At 38.4% G+C, this 21,555-nt stretch overlaps 2 protein-coding genes across 5 annotated transcripts; one reads left to right on the top strand and one right to left on the bottom strand.

The window, feature by feature from the left end:
* Positions 1-469: 469 nt before the first annotated feature.
* Positions 470-21,193, top strand: LOC122274278 (V-type proton ATPase subunit a3-like). 4 transcript variants are annotated; one of them, XM_043083320.1, is made up of 19 exons: positions 673-753; positions 1,616-1,660; positions 2,161-2,308; positions 3,245-3,364; positions 3,442-3,549; positions 3,698-3,808; positions 3,904-4,077; positions 5,819-5,956; positions 13,434-13,541; positions 13,728-13,835; positions 13,974-14,122; positions 14,806-14,959; positions 15,051-15,211; positions 15,288-15,494; positions 15,697-15,880; positions 15,974-16,057; positions 16,164-16,357; positions 20,411-20,470; positions 20,557-21,193. In XM_043083320.1, the coding sequence occupies exons 3-19, from the start codon at positions 2,231-2,233 to the stop codon at positions 20,759-20,761; spliced, it is 2,343 nt and encodes a 780-aa protein (XP_042939254.1). In that variant the 5' UTR covers positions 673-753; positions 1,616-1,660; positions 2,161-2,230; the 3' UTR covers positions 20,762-21,193. The 4 variants fall into 4 exon arrangements, 3 of the variants coding, with proteins under 3 accessions (XP_042939253.1, XP_042939254.1, XP_042939255.1); XR_006228268.1 differs by lacking the exon at positions 2,161-2,308 and having other exon boundaries at positions 470-753; positions 16,164-16,378; positions 20,557-20,573; XM_043083319.1 differs by lacking the exon at positions 2,161-2,308 and having other exon boundaries at positions 471-753.
* LOC122274280 (histone H2A-like) lies at positions 10,408-10,901 on the bottom strand. The gene has a single exon (XM_043083323.1). It carries the CDS (start codon positions 10,867-10,869, stop codon positions 10,417-10,419), a length of 453 nt encoding a protein of 150 aa, XP_042939257.1. The 5' UTR covers positions 10,870-10,901; the 3' UTR covers positions 10,408-10,416.
* Positions 21,194-21,555: the final 362 nt, after the last annotated feature.

Below are 21,555 nucleotides of genomic sequence, written 5' to 3'. Positions count from 1 at the left end.
TTTAGTCATGTGATTTTGCCTCCTTATTTTGCCAGTATATAGAGTATATTTTATTTTATTCATTTTATTTTATATTTTTTTAATGTTAAATAAGTGTCTATTAGTTAATTTATATATTTTTTAAACGTTTAAAGATGTTTAAAAAACATTTAAAAGAAAAAAAAGTGTTAGTGCTTCATAGATTTGAGTAGTGCACCCTATATAATATATATATATATATATATATATATTTATATGATAGATTCTTAACTCTCAAAGCAATTTCTAATGGAAAATGCTTGGATGACTCTTAAATGTGCTAAATCTGTCCCGTATATTTTAAGTTTAAGTTTTTTTAATGGTTAAGAAAATAATTACTAGTAAATGTATATTTTTTTTAAATATTAAAAAATGTAATTTTTTGTTTTTAAAAACACACTTACACTTGGACACATTTGACGTCACATTTCTTATATCGCCCGGTGAACAAATTCTCTCCGATCAACAAACAGACGCGTTCAGAAGAAGAACAAAAGAAAAGAAAAATAAACGGAGGACGTACACGCATATATACCCACGCACGCGTATATATATACATTTTATATTCGGATATCCGTTGAATGACAATTGGAGATGGGAGAGGGAGGGTGTTGGCCGACGATGGATCTGCTACGGTCGGAGCCGATGCAATTGGTACAACTCATCATTCCCATCGAATCAGCTTACCGCACGATCTCCTATCTCGGTGACCTTGGCCTCTTTCAATTCAAAGATGTAAGCTCCATTCTCCAACCTCATTTTTTTTTTTAAGAACTTTGGCCGTTCATCGTTCCTCCTCATGCTGACCATTTTACACCCGAATTTTCTTGCATTCAAACTCTGAAGTTCATTTCCTGTTTTGCTTTGGTTCTGTCATGATGAAGTTTGCATCATCATCTTCATTATTTCTATTATTGGTTTATAGCTTTTTTTTTTTTTTTCGCTTGCGATCTGCTTTTGGTTGATTATTGTGCGCAATTGTTTGTTTTTATTTTAGAAGAATTCGTGGTGTATTATCTTGCAGTTGTTGGGGAAAGAACTTAACCGTACACACCAGAAAATCTATTAATTATATGCTATTTGTTAAAATCGTGGTTGAAAAATCGGATGCATGTCCACATTTTGGTACTTCTGAACCTCTCTCTCTCTCTCTCTCTCTCATATATATATATATATATTTTGATAGCTCTGTGAGAATGCATCAGCTATAATATATGCTTTGTATAATATATATATGTTTGTATGTATATGTATACATGCTAAGATAATGCCTCCCCCTTAACGTTTGTATTGGTATTTACCTGGTACAGAATAGATCTGCTTCTTTTTGTTTCGATTGGTTATATGGAGTTCACTTATATATCTTAGAAGAGAGAACTTATAAATTTATTGTTGGCTGTTGAGAGCAGATTCATTCATTGGCCCATTACTAAGCGATTTTTAACTTATTTATTTTACACTTTAGTTTGTGTAGGGCTTTCATGATGGTCTAATACCATGGCGCTGAGTACATATGCAACTGAAATAATCTTTTGGATGTTTCCTCAAATTGGAAACATTAATTTTTTAATCGGTCGCATTTATTTGTCCTTTGCAGCTCAATGCAGAAAAGAGCCCATTCCAGCGCACATATGCTGCTCAGGTGCGTTTATGCGCTATTTCTATAGTTCTTGAGCCCTGGCTTGTATATTATGGGACTGCCTGCTTGTCTTGTACCCTAAGATGAAGATCTTATTTTCACATAAAACCAGTCTTGGCAGCTAAAACATTCATGCTGTCGACATTTAATGCTATCACATATCAAACAGGGAAATTTCTAACAGCTGACAACCTGCTCACTGTGAGCTTGTAACTTCCTATATATGTGTATAATAAATAATGCAGTCAAATAGAAACTCCAAGTTGAATTTAGTTAATAAATTTTCAGTTGTCGTTTCAGTGTATAGAGACTCAATAATAGCTATGAATCAAAAAGAAAATATCATCAATTGTTCTCTGTGAGAAGAAAAGGTCTGACAATATTTAAAATATTACTTTGCAATCTAGGCAGTGAGAATACTTATAAGAGTAACATAAAGGTTATCTATTACCAAAAAAACTTTAGAGTAACATAAATTTGTCCACTGTTGCGTTTTCTAACAGGAATTATATTTGACGTCCATTGGGAAAAAAAAAAACAAAGAGGCTGTAGAGGTATACAGTTACCCACCCTATGCCCAGACAGGAAGGAAAAATTATGTGGCATGTGGTGTTGTTTGGGCTTAAGCATGAAGAACATTTTATGAGGAAGGTTAGATTGGATTTGAAAATGTAACATATAAGAAGAATCATTGCCAAGTAACATATTTTACATGTGCAAATTATGTATTTGCGTTTACATGTGTGTCTTGTATTTATGCACATGCACGCATGTGCGGGTGTGCACACACACACGCACATGCACATATATATGTGTATATATATATATTTTCACAGGTCATTCCTGCATGTATTTATATTCATGTGTGCATCAACTTGGAAAAGTCTGTCCCTAGTAGCTTTCTTTTCCATCCAGGTTGGCAGCTTTATGCACACTGATTTAGAAGGATCTCACAACTAAGTCAGCCACCTAAGGTTGTAGTATGATGAATCATGTTATACGAGACCATCTCATTGGTGTTACACAATACAATAACTGCCAAATAAGGATTCATAACTATTTGAATTCAAAAAAGTTAGAATTCGTATGAACATTTAATTTCATTTCTTACTTTTCTCATGATCCCCCCTCCCTCCATCAACTAGTAGCTGAGGGAGGAAGGGGGGATCATTTTTTTGCACATTCCTCTATGATGGGTCCTGTGCCCTTGGATGCTTGTATTTTTTTCCTGTTCTGGTGCTAGTATGGCCACGATGTATCTTTTGTCTGCATCCTGATCCATTCTTCATGGCTTGGTGAATTTTGGAGATTCTTAATAGTAATGGTGAGACTCAGTGACAAACAGACTCTGAATTTAGTAAGTTTGAACGACAGTATTTGTTCTTCCCATCCCTCTATCAATAGAATGTTAATTCCCATTGTTTCATGCACATTGGGTAGTTGACATTACAAAAATAATTGCCCTTATTTTGTTATTTAGGTTTGTGTTCCCATATAATTTTGATAAAAAAAAAAATGAAAATCATTTTATGAGTTCTACATACACGTAATAAGTTATATGTGGTTGTGTTTGTTTTCTACATGCAGATCAAAAGATGTGGGGAAATGGCTCGCAGGCTACGTTTCTTCAGGGAACAAATTAAAAAAGCTGGTTTGTCAAGCTCATCAAGATTTAGAAGCAATGATATTGATCTGGACAACTTGGAGGTTGCTATATCTGTAAATTTTCCGTTTGTTTTAAAACTTATGATGTCTTGAAATAATTTCTTCTGTGGGTGTGTCAGGTTAAACTTGGAGAACTTGAAGCTGAGCTGTTAGAGATAAATGCAAACAATGAAAAGTTACACCATTCTTATAATGAGCTATCAGAATATAAGCTTGTTCTGCAGAAGGTTTGGCTTGTTTTTCTGTTTTGCACTAGTCTTTCTTTGCTCAAACTATATACTTCTTAGGCCGAAGAGAATTAGTTTATTTAGCATGGAATTCTTTTTGTTTTCTCAAAGTCATAAAATGAGCTTTTGATCTCTTTTCTAATTTCAGGCTGGTGAGTTTTTCCATTCAGCTCAAAGCAGTGCTGCAGCGCAGCAGAGAGAACTTGAAGTGCAACAAACTGGTGAAGGATCGATTGACAGTCCTTTATTACTGGAGCAAGTATAAGTTTAAGAGTCACTAGATTTGTTTCTGTTGATTTGGCTAAAGATCTTTTGTTTTTCCTTTGTATGATGCTTAGAGATTTGATGTTTCAGGAAATGACAACAGACCCATCAAAACAAGTTAAGCTGGGATTTGTTAGCGGTCTCGTTCCTAGAGAAAAATCAATGGCTTTTGAAATGATTCTATATCGAGCAACCAGGGGTAATGTATTTTTGAAGCAAGCTGTGGTTGAACATCCTGTCATTGATCCCGTGTCAGGAGAGAAGGTAATTACATAACTTACATTTGTGAAATGTCATCAACTTTTATCCTCATTTAAATAGTGTCCTCCTTTTGTTTCAGTTTTCTGCTAATGTTGTCTGGTTTGAGGGTTATATGGATGACATCATAATTGAATAAGAGATAAAAGTTGATGAGAGACCCATCCAACTTGTTGCGCTCTTTTGAAGTATAGATGTGTCTAGTATAGATGTGTCTAGTATAGATGTATCCCTTTCTTGTTCTTTGATTTTGTTTCCCTTAAAATAGTTTGTTTGTATGGTGGAATTTTTTCTTAACTCAATTTTACATAATACGTCCATCATACTCATAGGTGATAGAAAGTTTTATTATCAAAAGGAGACAATCCAAATGCACAAGAAATGTATGAGAAAAGCATGTAAAGAGTTGCAATCTGATATTCATAGATCGGTTATTTTTTAAAAAAAAAAAGGCATTACAAGAGAAAGCACTTTGAAAGGATAGTGTTGACAAAACCACATGTTCCACCCCTTCAAGAGTCCAATTCATGTATTATTTCCAAATCATCCACATAGGGCACAATGAAGCAGCCAACCTAATATTAATGCTATTGAGTTGATCAAACTTACCTTCCCAGCCTCATGCCACTCATAAATTGCCATGCGCATCAGCGGCTGTATCCAATTGAAGAGAATGCTACAGACCACAACTCTCCAGCTGCTGCACAACACAGACGTAAATAATTAATTGTTTCCCCAGAATCCTTACACATATAACACCAATCAACTACAGCAATATGATGCATGATAAGATTTTCTGCCATTAATATTTGTCCCAGACTTGTATAAGGCTATGTCATGCCAATCCCCTAATGCTTTTTCTTGGATGTGCATTTGGAGGAGCAAGTTGCCTCTCAAGGTTGCTTTTTTTGTTTGGCTGGCTTCTCTTGGAAAAATCCTGACCACAGATAATTTAAGAAAGCGTGGTTTCATCATTATGGATTGGTACTTTATGTGTAAAGGAATGGAGGATCTGTGGATCACCTACTTCTTCATTGTGAAGTGGCAAAGGTTCTATGGGATGAAATCTTAATAGGATTGGTATTGCCTAGGTGATGCCTAGGAGGGTGGTGGACTTCTGGCTTGTTGGAGAGGTATCCAGGGTAATCACCAAATTGCTGCCGTTTGGAAGATGGTTCCCCTATGTCTTATGTGGTGTGTTTGGCTTGAGAGGAACGGCCATAGTTCTGAAGATAGAGAATGCTTGTTGGGAGGGATTGGAGATTTTTTCTTCCATACATTATTTCCTTTGGGCATCTGCTCTTGTACTTGATGGGGCCTGTTTTCATGATTTCATTGTTTTATTTCTAGTTCCTATCTTGTAATTAGGTGTTCTCTCTTGTATACTACCTGTGTACTTGGGCCATGCCTAATCACTTGGTTTACCAAATTTATTTTTACTTATAAAAAAAAAAAAAAAAATTGTGCAGACAGCTAGCCAGCTAAATAATGCAACTTTTCTAGGAACCTTCATTCTCCAAATGTTCCTTTATGGAAAAATGACTGTCATTGGACCTTTCAAACATCATAGAAAGATTTGGCCCCAAACTTTCCACCCTTTGACAACTTCCACAGATTCTATCTTTCCCTCATCCTATCAATAATAGATTCTGAATCTTGATAGGTTTAAACAAAAATATGATCCAAAATCATGCATCTCTATTGACTAGATTTTTTATGAGGAAATTGATAAAGTATCATTTCGCAGGTTGAGAAAAATGTTTTCGCTATCTTCTATTCTGGGGAGAGAGCAAAGAGCAAAATACTAAAAATATGTGAAGCTTTTGGGGCAAACCGTTACCCATTTGCGGACGACTTAGGAAAACAATTTCAGACGATAACAGAGGTATGAGTTATCTGGAATTAGAAGCTTCAAGATACTGCACCTGGATTATCTCTTTATATTTTCTGTTACATGTTTGTGTTATTGTCTATAATTAATTTTGGTTGATAGTTATTTCTTTTGTTTTGTTTTGTTTTGTTTTTTTTTGTGAGCTGCTTTGTCCAACAGTTGCAGCAACATCATTTGCCTGGAAACTTTCTTCATGGCTGGATTTTTGGTTCAGGGAAAGAGAGTAGCCTTGGACATAAAACACATTTGTAATTTGCATTTCAAATTCTCAGTCCTCTGCCACATACACAATCAAGATTTTTCTAATTGAACAAACTACATCAATTGGTCACATTGGTCTAGATTTTCTATATGAGTAAAACTGAGAAATTATTTTGATTTCATATAATTATATAGTGATCTGAAAGTCACAATGATTAAGGTTTGGTGACCATCAGTCAGATTTTATTCTTTCTGACTATAGGAGTAGCATTATAGTGAAATTTCCATTTTCCTATGATTAAAATGGAAAAGCCTCATACCAAATCAATACATGCAACTTTACATGAGAAAATGATCCATTGCAAGAAAAGGGTGCTGACAAGGTAACAGTCAAAATACTCAGAAAATCAAGAATATTTGGAAAACTGGCTCTGTGATCTCAGCCTTCTCATTCACAACATAAATCAGCTTCTATACAAGAAAAATAGATTGTATGCTATACACAAAAAAACCCCTAACTGATCCCTAATAATCTGCCTATATACATGGTAATATATATCTGTACAGCTAATATAAAATAGGAGTCCTAAATTGTATAACTTCCTAAAATGTTATACGGTAACATCCCCCCTCAAATTGATGCTAGTAAGTCAACCAGCAACAATTTGCCAACAAGAAATTGATGCCGCTGTCGAGTCATAGCTTTGGTGAAGACATCAGCCACTTGGAGATCAGAAGAGATGTGAGGAAGAGATATCACCCGACTTTCCAAGTTGTCTCGAATAGAATGACAATCTACTTCAATGTGCTTGGTGCGTTCATGGAAAACGGGATTAGTGCTAATCTGAATAGCACTAGTGTTATCAGCGTGAAGAGGGGTAGAAGTAGTCCGAGGAAACCCAACCTCCTCAAGAAGACCGCGTAGCCATACAATTTCAGAACAAGTAGTAGACATGGCATGATACTCAGCCTCAGTAGAGGATTTAGAAACACGATCTTGTTTCTTACATCTCCAAGAAATTAAGGCTTCACTTAAAAACATACACCAACCTGTAGTAGATCGACGTGTATCCGGACACCCAACCCAATCAGCATCACTATAGGCAACAAGTTGAAGAGAGGAGCCGGTAGGAAAGAACAACCCAAGAGTAGGTGAACCTTGAAGATAGCAAATGATGCGGCGAACTGCAGCAAGATGGAGATGCCGAGGAGAAGACATAAATTGACTGATCTGATGAACAGCATAGGAGATATCAGGTGGAGTAGTAGTCAAGTAGAGACTTCCAACCAGGCGCCAATAGAGAGTAGGATCATCCAAAAGGTCCCATTCATCTTTCTTGTATTTGACATTTACCTTCATAGGAGTACAACAGAAGAAGTGTCCTCCAAACCAGCCAAAGTGATAAGATCTTGAATATACTTATGCTGGTTCACGAAAATACCATGGGCTCGATGATGAACTTCTAATCCTAAGAAGTATGTAAGCTGGCCAAGATCTTTCATATGGAAAGTTGTATGTAACAACTGCTGAAGCTTAGTAATCAAACCACAGTTAGCGCCAGTAATGATAATATCATCCACATAAACCAAGAGAATAACTATACTTGACGTAGACGTATGGAAGAAAAGAGAAGAATCATACTGACTTTGTGTAAAACTGAAGGAAAGAAGTGTACAACGAAACTTCTCAAACCAAGCGCGGGGCGCTTGCTTGAGCCCATACAGAGAACGCCTTAGCTTACAGACATTATGAGGAGAAGAAGTAGTCATACTAGAGGGAAGCTTCATGTAAATCTCTTCCTGAAGATCACCATGAAGAAATGCATTCTTCACATCTATCTGATGTAGTTGCCACGACTGTGAAGCGGCAATAGCTAAGATGGTTCGAACCGTGGTCATTTTGGCAACAGGAGCAAATGTCTCCTCATAATCAACCCCATATTCCTGCTTGTTACCTAGACCTACAAGGCGAGCTTTGTACCGGTCCAAAGAGCCATCAGAACGAAGTTTGACAAAAAAAAAATCCATTTACTCTCAATAGGTTTGATTGTAGGAGGACAAGGAACAATATCCCAAGTGTGATTCTCCTCAAGTGCTTGAAGTTCTGCTTGCATTGCAATTTGCCAACACTCATGTTCCATGGCTTGTTTGTAGCAAGAGGGAATGGAAATAGTGGATAAAATAGCGACAAGAGAGACAGGAGAGAAGAAACCATACCAATCAGGGGGTCGAGAATGACGAGTAGACCGACGAAGAGTGGTGTAAGCAGGAGCTGGATCAGGATCAAGTGCCGGGTCAAGATTGGAAGGGGGCACATAGGAAGTGGAACCAAACTCATGTCGACGACGTCTTTCATACACAAAACCATGTTTAAACCTTTCCACAATTGTTGGTGAATTAGAAAAACTAGGCAAAAGAGATAAAGATGTAGATGGTAGATCAACATGAGATGGAAAGAAATATTGATTTTCAAAGAAAATCACATTCCTAGAAACCCGTATACGACATGCAAGGGGATCATAACAAACATAACCCTTTTGAGGGATAGTATAACCAAGAAAAACATACTTAACCGACTAAGCAGTAAGTTTATGTAGTTCATGAGTAGGGAGATGCACAAAACAAATACAACCAAATGTACGAAGATCAGAATGTAAAGGAGAATGACCAAACAACTTAAAGAAATGAGAAACATGATTTAACGTAGGAGAGGGTAACCGATTAATCAAATGAACTGAAGTAGAAAGTGCTTCACACCAAAAATGAGGAGGAACAGATGATTCAGGTAAAAGAGTTCTTACCACATCAAGAAGGTGACGATTTTTCCTCTCAGCAACACCATTTTGCTGTGATGTCGAAGGACAAGAACGCTGAGAAATGATCCCTTTGCTTTGAAGAAAGTCTTGAAACTCATTAGACATGTTTTCACAGCCAGAATCAGAGTACAAGATCTTGATGCTAGCGGAGAATTAAGTCTCAAGAAGTGCAAGAAAGCGCTTAAAGACTGAAAAAACTTCGGCCTTAGCCCGGAGGAAATAAACCCAAGTAAAGCGACTAAAGTCATCAATGAAAGTAACAAAATACTTGTAATGCGCATGAGAAACAACAGGTGCAATCCCCCAAACATCACTATGAATAATATCGAAACATTGTGAGGCACGAGATGCATGATGAGGAAAAGGTAGAACTTTACTTTTGCCAAGTTTGCATGATGTACAATCAAAAGAAAGATAAAGAGAAGAACATGCTTTATTTCCCAATAATCCAGAGTTAAACAAAGTACGGAGTACATCAGAGTTTGGGTGACCTAGACGTTTATGCCACATCTTATTTCCAGAACCAACAACATTACATGCAAAAAAAAGTAAAGGAAAATTAGGAATAATAGTGGAAGGAGAAATGTGAAGAGGAAAAAGTCGTCCCACTTTAGGCCCCTTCGCGATCATCTTCCCTGACACTTGATCCTGCACAACACAACCAAAACGAGAGAAATGAACATTACAATTATTATCAACCAATTGACCAAGAGAAATAAGATTTGTGGAGAGGTCAGGAGACACAAAAACATCAGTTAAGGAAGATGAAAGATCACCAACAACACTGATAGGCAGAGAACTGCCATCAGCGGTGTTAATTTTCATATTTTCATCATCATTTTTGACATTGGAAAGAGAAACAACAGTATTGGTCATATGGTTAGAGGCTCTGGAGTCAAAATACCATGGCTTGGAAGAAACTTCATGATTACATGAGAGCCCAAAAGTAGAAAGGATCATCTGTTGTACCATTTCAGGAGTAAGGGTGTTTGGGTTTGCTAAGGCTATAGGAGCAGGAATAGGAACAACCAGTGAGGCAGCAGACAATGAAGCAGAACTAGAGGCACCAACGGAGGCATGATGTACCCTACTTCCTTTCAAGTTGAATGGGACAAGCAGATATGATATGACCCTGTTTCTTGTAGTAGTTAGGCCTGCACAACAATTCGGCCCGCCCAGATTTTGGGCCGACCCGACCCGACCCGCAGGAAAAGCCTCACGGATGCGGATCGACCCGACCAAAAAATAAGGATCGGGTCGAACCCGTTCTTTACTCTGCTTTCCATACGTTCATTTGCAGATTTCCTGTTTCGATCCTCGAAGTTGAGAAGGAGTCCCTTCTCGTTGGTGGAGTCGTCCAGCGGGAAGTAGTTTTCGGCGTGCTGCTTTGGGATAACCAGGCGATTGAGTTTGCCCATATCGCTTGCCTTCTTAGGGTCAGGCCTTCTTAGGGGACTTGGTGGCCTTAGATGGAGACTTGGGCTCTTTGGTAGCAACCTTGTCAGGCTTCTTCGGCAGAAGGACGGGATTGATGTTGGGAAGGACACCTCCATGCGCAATGGTCACACCAGCGAGAAGCTTCCCAAGCTCTTCATCATTCCTCACGGCCAGTAGCACGTGCCTTGGGATAATCCTATTCTTCTTGTTGTCTCTTGCGGCATTTCCAGCCAACTCCAAAACCTCAGCGGCTAGGTACTCGAGTACAGCGGCGAGGTAAACAGGAGCACCGATGCCCACACGCTGAGAGTAACGGCCTTTCTTCAAGTACCGGCCGATTCGTCCAACGGGGAACTGCAGACTGGCTTTAACGGACCGGGACACAGGTTTCTTCTTGGGACCGCCTCCCTTCCTCCCTGCAGCACCTCTCTTCACCTTTCCCCCCGTTTCCATGACCCAAAAAAATTTGATGCAAGAAGAATTTTCTTGAGAAACGACCAGAAAAAGAAATTGGACTGAAAATGGATATCGTGTGAGCGGGTTGAGCGGGTTCGACCCAACGGGGTTCGACATGTACCTAACCCGATTTTAGCGGGTTCGACCCAACCGGGTTGTGCGGGTTAAGCGGCCCAATGGGTATTTTGCACAGGCCTAGCAGTAGTTATAGAACTTCTCGGGGCAATCCCAAGCAATATGACCAAAAGCTTAACAACTAAAGCACTGGACAGCATGCATGTCTCTACCCTTATTCCTCCCTTGTGCGGCATAAGCCACAGAAACAGGTGCACTAGCAAGAGCCTGATGTGCCATCGAAGTGTGAGTGAGTAGACGCTGCTCCTCACGAAGAAGTTCACTCAAACAAGCATCTAGAGATGGAACAGGAGCACGATTCATCAGATTAGAATGTGCAATGTCAAATTCGGGTCGTAGCTTCATCAAGAATTGATCTCGCTTGCTGGTTGCATGCACTGCTTGGACAGAAGCAGGAGTGGCAGCGGGAACGCTAGCATAAACAATATCAGAATAGTCAGCCCAAAGGTTTTGAAAACCAGAATAATATTCCTCAACGGAAAGACTTCCTTGTGTGAAATTAGCCATCTCATATTCCAATTGAAATCACCTAGCGGAGTGATCTTGATTGTAAACCGTGTTGAGATAATTCCATATGTCAGCAGTAGTTTTATAAGGCCGTAGATTGAGAACAAGGTGAGGCTCAATGGAGCCAAGGATCCAGGTCATGACCCTAGTATCCTTGATTTCCCACTTTGACAAGGTCTCATCCCGAGGTGCGGGAACACTCCCATCAATATGACCCCACAATTCTTTCCCTTTGACAAATAATTGAAACTGAAACTCCCAAGCAGAATAATTTTTGCCATTAAACCGAATATGAAACGATTCTAACTTATCAGATGACATGATTCACCCCAGACAAGAAATATATATATAGTGCCAAGAACACCCAACCAGAAAATACAAACAAATTGCTGAAAATATGACCCACGTAAGAAACAGAAAAATTGTACCGAATAGAGGCCAGAAACTGTGACAGAGGGCACTAAACAGAGGCCAGAAACAGCAACAGAGACCAGAAACCAGCTCCTTAGCAACATGACAGATTGCACCAAAATGCAGAACACGACTAGAAATTCCAAAAACCCCACAACCCCAGCAACGGAAAAGAGAAAAAAAATTTTCAAACCCACAGAAAACACTGAAAGCTACTGCAGAGCTCCAAAATTGTTGAAAATACTCATATGTTGCCGATGATGCAAGAAAGGGAAAAAAAAATTCAAAACTATGAACCTTGCTCTTGATACCATGTCAAAATACTCAGAAAATCAAGAATATTTGGAAAACAGGCTCTGTGATCTCAGCCTTCTCATTCACAATGTAAATCATCCGCTATACAAGAAAAATAGATTATATGCTATACACGAAAAAACCCCTAACTGATCCCTAATAATCAGCCTATATACATGGTAATATATATCTGTACAGCTAATATAAAATAGGAGTCCTAAATTGTATAACTTCCTAAAATGTTATACGGTAACAGTAACCACCATAGTGAATGCTATGCTATGGGGATAGAGGTCTTTTCCACCTCAAGGCAGGGTGGAGATCCCCATTGCAGTCGATGGGGGGTTCTTCAGTTTCATCCACATGGTGCAGGAATGCCCCTTGACCGCCACATCCCCTATCTACCCGCAACATGCTCCCCCATCACCAACTGGTGGGGGAGATCTCCCTCGCAAGCGATGGAGGAGTTCTCCACCACCAGTGTAGTTTGGGGGGTATCCCCTCCACCCTGCCTGTGCATCTCCCCCACCTCCATCTATCAAGTTTTACCAACCGAATGGCGACGAATTTTTTCACTGGTTTTTTATTTTTGAATAGTTGATTTTTTTTTCTTATCTATTTCTTGATTAGTTTTTTGGTACACATGGAAGATGTTTTAGTTTATGGTAATGTCGGCAATTTAAATTGGACAGAGATCTAGAATTTCCAATGTTGCAAAATTCGGAGTTCAATGTTTCACAATTGAAAACTTGGATCTGAATGTCGAAAGTCCCAAAAGCACAGGGGTGTTACCATAATTTTCCAAAATAAGTAGGTAGGACTGAACAATTGGATAAAAACTTCTTCATTGGTAACAAACAGTAGGCTACATGACACGAGGTAGCCTCCCTTCCCAAGTCTGTCCACACTCATGGGTTGACCTCATGACATTCCCTCGTTGAAGTTGTGAGAGGCACATTTGGCACACCTGATGTTTGTGTTTTATTAGTGATTTCTAATTAATGATTTTCAGCTGACGCGAAATCTTTAATTCAAAACATGTTATGTAAATACATTTGTGTATTTTTTTTTTCAATGTTCCCTAGTTCTTACCTGTACTGCAATTTTTTAGTTAATTTGAACTAAATTCAACGATATTAGTATTTTTCAAATTGTGAATAAGCCATCAGTGATGGTCAAGATCGACTATCAGTTCTGTAATTATTTTTTTCTAGGTGTCTGGAAGACTTTCAGAGCTGAAAGTGACTATAGATGCCGGGCTGCTGCATAGGAACAATCTGCTACAGACAATTGGCTATGAATATGAGCAGTGGAATCTTCAGGTTTGTTTGAGTTGCTTGATTTGATTTTCCAATGCCTTTAGTTTTGCTAAAGCATACCTTTTCCCCTTTTCATGCATGTGTTGTTGATGCATGCATATATGTGTGTTTGCGTGTTGGGGTTGATATTTGAGCATTTGTATGTTGAATTTTCTTCGGTCACTTAATTGTGTTCTCTTAACTTAATAGGTAAAGAAGGAAAAGTCCATTTATCACACTTTAAATATGCTCAGCTTTGATGTGACAAAGAAGTGTCTTGTTGGGGAAGGTTGGTGTCCTGTTTTTGCAACTAAGCAGGTTTGTTCTTTTACCTTGTATCAATTTTCCATTTTCACACTCACAGCGTACTTGTATTTTAATTTATTATAGAATCATCTTAGTTTTAATAGATTGTTGAAGGGGTCACTTAATTAGATTATCCTTGATGTCTTGCAGATTCAAAATGCATTGCAGCAGGCAACCTTTGACAGCAACTCACAAGTAGGGGCCATCTTCCAGGTTTTGCATACAAAGGAATCACCACCAACCTATTTCTGTACAAACAAGTTTACTTCTTCTTTTCAAGAAATTGTTGATGCATATGGGTGAGTTCCTTTGTGAGAGAAGTCATGCTTATGTCTAGAATTCTAAATTCTAATGCTGTATGTGCTGGAGCTAGGAATCTTCATTTCATGGATCTAGTGGGGACTTGATAGCTATTAGTACTGTTTTGAAGACATTGCATGATGTATGTATTATTTAGACTATGTTTCATACTTACTATCTTCTAAAGAAAAAGGCAATGTATTATGCATCTGATAGTCTGTTTACTCAAGTTATGCCGTACTATTTGCTTTTGATCCATATGGACATGGAAAATTTTCCTTGAGAAATAACGGTGATATATAACCTTTGCTTTAACGCATTTATTAACTGTAAAACATTGTTTAGTATAATGGAGGACTTCCTAGTTGAGTCTTCTACTTTTTACACTTTTCCATATTTTACCCTTAAATATCATTAATCTTTCCATTTAATTTCCCCCCAAAGATTTTAGGTCTATGTTGTGATGAACCAATGCATATTTTTCTTCTCACTTTACTTTTGCATTTGTCCTTCTGTATTTTCTTTTTCGAAAAGGTAATGTATTTTAAATTTGATATGTGAAGAAAGCTTGAATTTGAAACTTCTACATAACAACTGTTCTCATAGATACCCTTCATTGGATGGGTTACAAGCTTCTGCCCCAAATGTATTGGGGGACATAACTGGTGCGATATTATTGCAGTGTTGCCAAATATCAGGAAGCGAATCCTGGTGTATACACAATAATCACATTCCCTTTCCTTTTTGCTGTTATGTTTGGTGATTGGGGCCATGGTATATGCTTGTTGCTGGCAACATTATACTTCATAGTCAGAGAGAAGAAATTTTCCAGTCAGGTAGTTGCTGCATGTCGTGATAGTTGACTGTAAACTCTGTTCTTCCGTTGTAACTGTTTCAGTTAAGCTTACTTAATTGTGTTAACAACAGAAACTTGGAGACATCATAGAAATGACTTTTGGCGGCCGTTATGTTATCTTGTTGATGGCATTGTTCTCAATCTACACAGGATTGATATATAACGAGTTCTTCTCAGTCCCGTTTGAACTATTTGGTCTCTCTGCCTACGGATGTCGTGATCCATCCTGCAGGTACTGAACTAATACAAAATACTCAGCATATTTGTAAAATTTTTCTCCCCGTTAACTTAGTTACATTTTGTCACAGTGACGCTTCTACTGTGGGCTTAATAAAGGTGTGGGACACGTATCCATTTGGTGTGGACCCTAAGTGGCATGGTTCCCGTAGTGAGTTGCCATTTCTCAACTCTTTGAAGATGAAGATGTCAATTCTACTGGGAGTAGCCCAGATGAATCTTGGAATTGCATTGAGTTACTTTAATGCAAAATTCTTTGGAGATGACCTAAATATCTGGTATGCTATATTGCTCAAGATTATCCTTCCATGCATCATGCATATCTGAATCCTTAATTAGATGAACAGTCTCTCTCTCTCTCCTTCTCTTCCACTCTATAATTGATTATCTAACTCATGAAGAATGTGTTTTGTTGTATACTTGGATAGTATTGTAACGATGATTATTTAGCATTCTGTTATTAACAGTGGATTTGTTTAGGTACCAATTTGTTCCCCAGATAATATTTTTGAACAGCCTGTTTGGCTACCTTTCGCTCCTCATTATTGTGAAATGGTGCACTGGCTCGCAAGCTGATCTTTATCATGTGATGATATACATGTTCCTCAGTCCTACTGATGATCTTGGGGAAAATCAGCTTTTCATTGGCCAGAAGTTCCTTCAGGTTTAAAAATCCTTTTTGTAAGCATTGTGCTGAAATTGTATTGTCCTGTAAAATACAAAACTAATTTTGACATCTCCATTTTTTCTGTACCAGCTTGTTTTACTTCTCTTGGCTCTCGTTGCTGTCCCATGGATGCTGTTTCCAAAGCCTTTTCTCTTGAAGAAACAACACCAAGAGGTATGCCCAAAACTTGATTTATCCAATTTGTTTTCAGCTTTGTTTTCTCTTTGTCAATAAGCTTTTGTTTTATTCTTTCTACTTGTTTTTACCCCTTTTTCCTCAGAGGCACCGAGGACAATCTTACGCGCTGCTTCACAGCATTGATGACCCTTTCGAAACAGAACCTCATCATGATTCCCATGACCATGAGGAATTTGAGTTTAGCGAGGTCTTTGTACACCAAATGATACATACCATAGAATTTGTGCTTGGAGCGGTGTCCAATACAGCTTCATATCTGCGCTTATGGGCCCTCAGGTAGTGAATTGGAAAGAGCTCGTAAGTAGTTTGCTGGATTTAATATATCATTGCAATATGAATGAAGCTTGCTAGTGTTGGTTTTTTGTTGAAGACAGCTGCATGGACCAACTTGAAAAAATTGTTCAGAGTTATTTTTGCTGAAGTAACTTTTTCCTTATAAAAGAATGGTTAAAATTAAACCCATGTTGATTTAACTTATCCAGAACAATAGCACTGATAATAATGATAATAACAGCACCTATATAATCTTTTTTTTTTTTTTTTTTTTATAAGAAACTTTATTGGAGAGAATGAAACTAGGCGAAGCCCATGTACACAGTTAGTATTTAAAATGAGAAACCAAATCACATTCTAGAAAGCTGAAAAGAAGACAGAAACTCATTAACATCAAAAGAAGACAGAAACACAACGAAATTCCAGATTTGCCCCATTGCTCGCTCCTTCTTGTTGAAGCACCTGTCATTCCTTTCTGTCCAAATGCACCACATTAAGCACAAAGGTACCATTCTCCATGCCTCAGCCGGTTGAGAGCTATTATGATGCCATTCCGACATGCTAATAAATCCACCACACTCTTAGGCATACCCCGACTCAAACCAGCTCTACTGAAAATGCCAATCCATAACTCCCTAGCCACTTCACAATGTAAAAGTAAATGGCCAACCAATTCCCCATTCTTCTTACACATACAACGCCACTCCAAAACAATCATACCACGTTTCCTTAGATTATCAACCGTCAAAATCTTCCCAAGTGCAGCAGTCCAAATAAAAAAAGCCACTTTAGATGGAGAAAGGACCCTCCAAATACTCTTCCACGGAAAAAAAGCTTGCTGTTGGGCATTTAGCACCTTGTAGAAGGAACTAACTGAAAACTTATTACTCCCCTTATGCTTCCACAGCATACAATCTCTCCCAACACCAGCTGCCTTCACTGAATACAGAAAACTGAAAAAATCTGTGAACTCATCAAGTTCCCAGTCTTGAGCATTTCTAGTGAAACAAATATTCCAGTACACAGGCCCATTGTCACGACACAACACTTCTGAAACAGCAGCCTGCTGGTTTCCAGCCAAGCTGAAAACAAACGGAAAAATAATGTTAAGAGGTCTCTCACTACACCATTCATCAAACCAAAACCGAATGCTAACACCTTCTCCAATCTTAAACTTAATTTGTTTTTCAAAAAAGCTCCACCCCTTTCTAATATATTTCCATAAACTAACACCATAAGACCCCCTCCCCTCCTTAGAACACCATCCTCCCCACTCACACCTGTACTTCCGATCAATCACCACTCTCCACAAAGAATCCCCTTCCTTATGATATCTCCACAACCACTTCCTTAATAATGCCTTATAAAAAAAACTCGAGTTACGCACCCCCAAACCACCATTAACAATCGGACAGCACACCCTTTGCCAACTCACTAAATGAAATTTATTCTCCTCCCCCATGCCTCCCCACCAAAAAGCTCTAAACAATTTTTCAATCCGGTTTGCCACTCCCACCGGTAATGGAAATAAGGAAAGATAGTATGTAGGGAGATTGGAAAGGGTGCTTTTGATAAGGGTTAATCTTCCCCCTTTTGATAAATAAATCCACTTCCAACCCAACAAACGTTTCTCAACCTTTTCTACAACTCCATCCCAAATATTCTTAGCTTTGAAAGACGCCCCCAAAGGAAGCCCAAGATATTTCATAGGAAGGGAAACTACTTTATAACCCAACAAATCCTCAAAAAAGTTAGTAATCCTCACTCCCCCCTCCGGAACTAATTCTGACTTTCTCAAGTTCACCTTAAGTCCCGAAACAGCTTAAAAACACAGTAAAACAGCCCTTAAAGCTTGAATCTGACTACTTTTAACATCACAAAAAATAAGAGTATCATCCGCAAAAAGTAAATGAGAAATTGAAGTCACCCTGTTACTATTATTACCCTATTATTACCCACTGAAAAACCAGCAAGAAAACCCCCACGTGCTGCAGCCTCCATCATACGACTCAAAGCCTCCATAACAATTACAAAAAGAAAAGGGGATAGCGGATCCATTGTCTCAACCCCCTTGAATTCTGAAAAAATCCACAAGAAACATCATTCACTAAAACTGAAAACTGGGGACTTGAAACACAATGTTTAACCCATCCACACCACCTATCCCCAAATGCACATCTTCTAAGCATATAAAGAAGAAAATCCCAGCACATATGATCGTATGCCTTTTTCCATATTCAGCTTGCATAGAGCCCCCGGAATGCCTTTTCTCATCCGGCTATCCAAACACTCATTTGCAACTAGAACTGAATCCAGAATTGCCGCCCCCGAATGAAAGTATTTTGAGGTTTAGAAATGATTTCATCCATCACCATACTCATATGGTTGGCTAACACCTTCCAAATAATTTTATAAATCACAATGTCCCAACACTCTTGAAAAAAACCTGTAGAAAATCCATCCGGACCTGGAGCTTTATCTTTGCACATGCCTCTTACAACCGAATGCACTTCGTCTTCTTCAAACGGCCTCTCCAGTTAGCTAAACAGCATCAGAATCCAGATGATCAAAAAACAACCCATCAAGTTTAGGGCACCAATCAGCTGTCTTGGACAAGTGGTCTTCAAAATACTTCACTATATGATCTTGGATCTCATCGGGTGATTGAAACACATTAGAGCCAGAATGAAGAACGTCAATAACATTATTATGCCTATGAGAATTAGCCATCTTATGAAAAGACTTATTACATTTGTCCCCCTCCTTGAACCAAAGCACCCTTGATTTTTGCCTCCAAGATATTTCTTCCATCAACAAAACCTTCTCAATTTCTGATACAACCTCATTTTTTCTACACAAGGTCTCCTCATTAACTACCCCAACCTCCAAAGCATTCAACTCATCCCAAAGTTTAATTTTCTGCACTTCCATATGTCTAAAGAGTCGAAGACCTCTCATTCCACTATTTCAAATCAGCTTTAAGGGCTTTAAGTTTACTTGCCACAATAAAACTAGGAGTACCAAAAAAGGAATAAGAATTCCACCAATTTCTAATCATCTCCACAAAACCATCCAATTCAAGCCACATATTCTCAAACTTAAAATAATGTCTTCACCCATGAATGCCACCACAATCAAGCATAATTGGGAAATGATCATAACACGTGGCAACCTCTTTTGACAAAGATCCGGATAATGAGACCCCCAAGAAAAAGAGACTAAAAATTTGTCCAACCTTGACCACCCTCTACTATTAGACCAAGTAAATGCACCCCAGCTAAAGGAAGATCCACAAGGTTCAAATAAAAATTAACTCTAAGAAATCTTCCATAGCTCCTGACGACGTAGAAGTCCCGGCCCTCTCACTAGGGAACCAAGCAATATTAAAGTCACCACACAAACACCAAGGCAAGTCCCATAAAGAATACAAACCCGCCAATTCCCCCCACAAAAAACATCTATCCCCATCTACATTAGGTCCATACACTCCCGCAAAGGCCCACTTCCACCCGTCTTCAATATTCTTAAAAGAAATAGCCAATGAAAAATACCCAATGCAATCCTCAACCTTCTCCACCACTCTCTTATCCCACATCAACAACACACCTCTTGATGCACCCAAAGAAGCAAGAAAACACCACCCCACAAAAGAACAGCCCCACAAACTATGAATAATATTTCTATCAATAAAACACAACTTTGTCTCTTGAAGACAAACAACTTTCCACTTCGTACAAAGAAGGGATCTAATATGGAGACGTTTGTTGACATTATTGATCCCTCTAACATTCCGAAAAAGTATTTTAGGCTTCATTAGAATTCCAAGACCCCCGCCCTTTCAACCTATCCCTCCCCACACTCCCCTCCTATATAATCTTTATAACAATAATAATATTATTTTACTACGACAATGGAAATCAGAACTATCATGGTCTACAGGCTGCATGAATTCATTATAAAACCTATGTCTACCTTGGTTCTTTAAATTTATCCAACTTTAATTTTGAAGTACCAAGTCTTGATCATCTGACTTGTCTGTTTCTTCTTCTTTTTTAGTCTAGCTCACTCGGAGTTGTCAAGTGTATTTTACGACAAGGTTCTACTTCTAGCCTGGGGGTAAGTTTGTTTGGTCATGTTTTTTGTGGTGAAAATGACTTGAATTGCAATATGATTGTGAGTGCCAAATGTGCGGATGATTGCAGGTACAACAATGTTATTGTTCTTATTGTTGGCATCATTGTATTTATATTTGCGACTGTTGGTGTGCTACTAGTGATGGAAACCCTAAGTGCATTCCTACATGCCTTGCGACTTCATTGGGTAGAGTTCCAGAACAAGTTCTACCAGGGAGATGGTTATAAATTTGAACCATTTTCTTTTGCGTTGCTTAGCGAGGAGGATGAATGATACTCTTTTGAGTTTGGTCGTAGGCTAAAAAATAGGAAACAATATTGATCAGATTGAATTTGCTGGTGTATAATCTGCCAATTCTTTCATGTGAAGTGTAGATCTTAGAAAAGTAACGGAGCAATTGCCTTGCTAGCAAGAGCAGTTGCTTATTCATTGTAATAAAGAGCCTTCCCCGATGAGGCCACCAATCATTGTTTATGTATATCAGTAGGAATTCTGCATCCAAGTGGAGAACATGCCAATTTGTCTCCAAATCAATGTTCAATTATTCGATTCTGAATGATAGGATGATGTTGATCTGTTGTAGTTTGTTGTGCGATTGTTTAGGGAAAAGGGTTTGTGGTGCCTTTAAAGTCTGCTGTAAGATGAACTGTAACTTCATTTTGCAACAATTACTTAATGAATGAATATGAGCTACTGTTGCTATGACATAGTTTGCTGAGTTTTTTAGGTAGGCTTAATGACCGAAATTCTGGGTAAGGCGAGTTTAACAAGTTTGTGAAAAATGAAAATTCTTCACAAATGGTAAGATAGTTCTCATAAGAAATAATCACATTTCCTCCCAGCTCATTTACCTTTTCCTAATTGTTCGCGTGGTAGAAAGTAGGGCATTTTCCTAGTTTTCTGCTAAGAAGCCAGATTTATGAATCCAAGCTAATGTCAATGCTACAATCGTCACATTCTGCTATATATTGGCATGTTTCAAGCACATACACAGGGTCATCAGTTAAATGACATCAAGTTTAACTTGATCAACAGTAGCATGAACCAAGTTACAGGGAATCTGCATA

The sequence above is a fragment of the Carya illinoinensis genome, chromosome 8, assembly GCF_018687715.1.
Source record: "Carya illinoinensis cultivar Pawnee chromosome 8, C.illinoinensisPawnee_v1, whole genome shotgun sequence".
Classification (NCBI taxonomy): domain Eukaryota; kingdom Viridiplantae; phylum Streptophyta; class Magnoliopsida; order Fagales; family Juglandaceae; genus Carya; species Carya illinoinensis.
Note: the sequence above shows the minus strand (reverse complement) of the source record. Positions and strands in the feature narration are given on the sequence as shown.

Coding starts and splice junctions, on each gene's coding strand:
- LOC122274278 (XM_043083319.1), top strand. CDS start 613: ATGGGAGAGGGAGGGTGTTGGCCGACGATGGATCTGCTACGGTCGGAG. Junction 13,836..13,973: donor CTGTTTTTGCAACTAAGCAG/GTTTGTTCTTTT, acceptor GATGTCTTGCAG/ATTCAAAATGCATTGCAGCA. Junction 20,471..20,556: donor GTTCTACTTCTAGCCTGGGG/GTAAGTTTGTTT, acceptor GGATGATTGCAG/GTACAACAATGTTATTGTTC.
- LOC122274280 (XM_043083323.1), bottom strand. CDS start 10,869: ATGGAAACGGGGGGAAAGGTGAAGAGAGGTGCTGCAGGGAGGAAGGGA.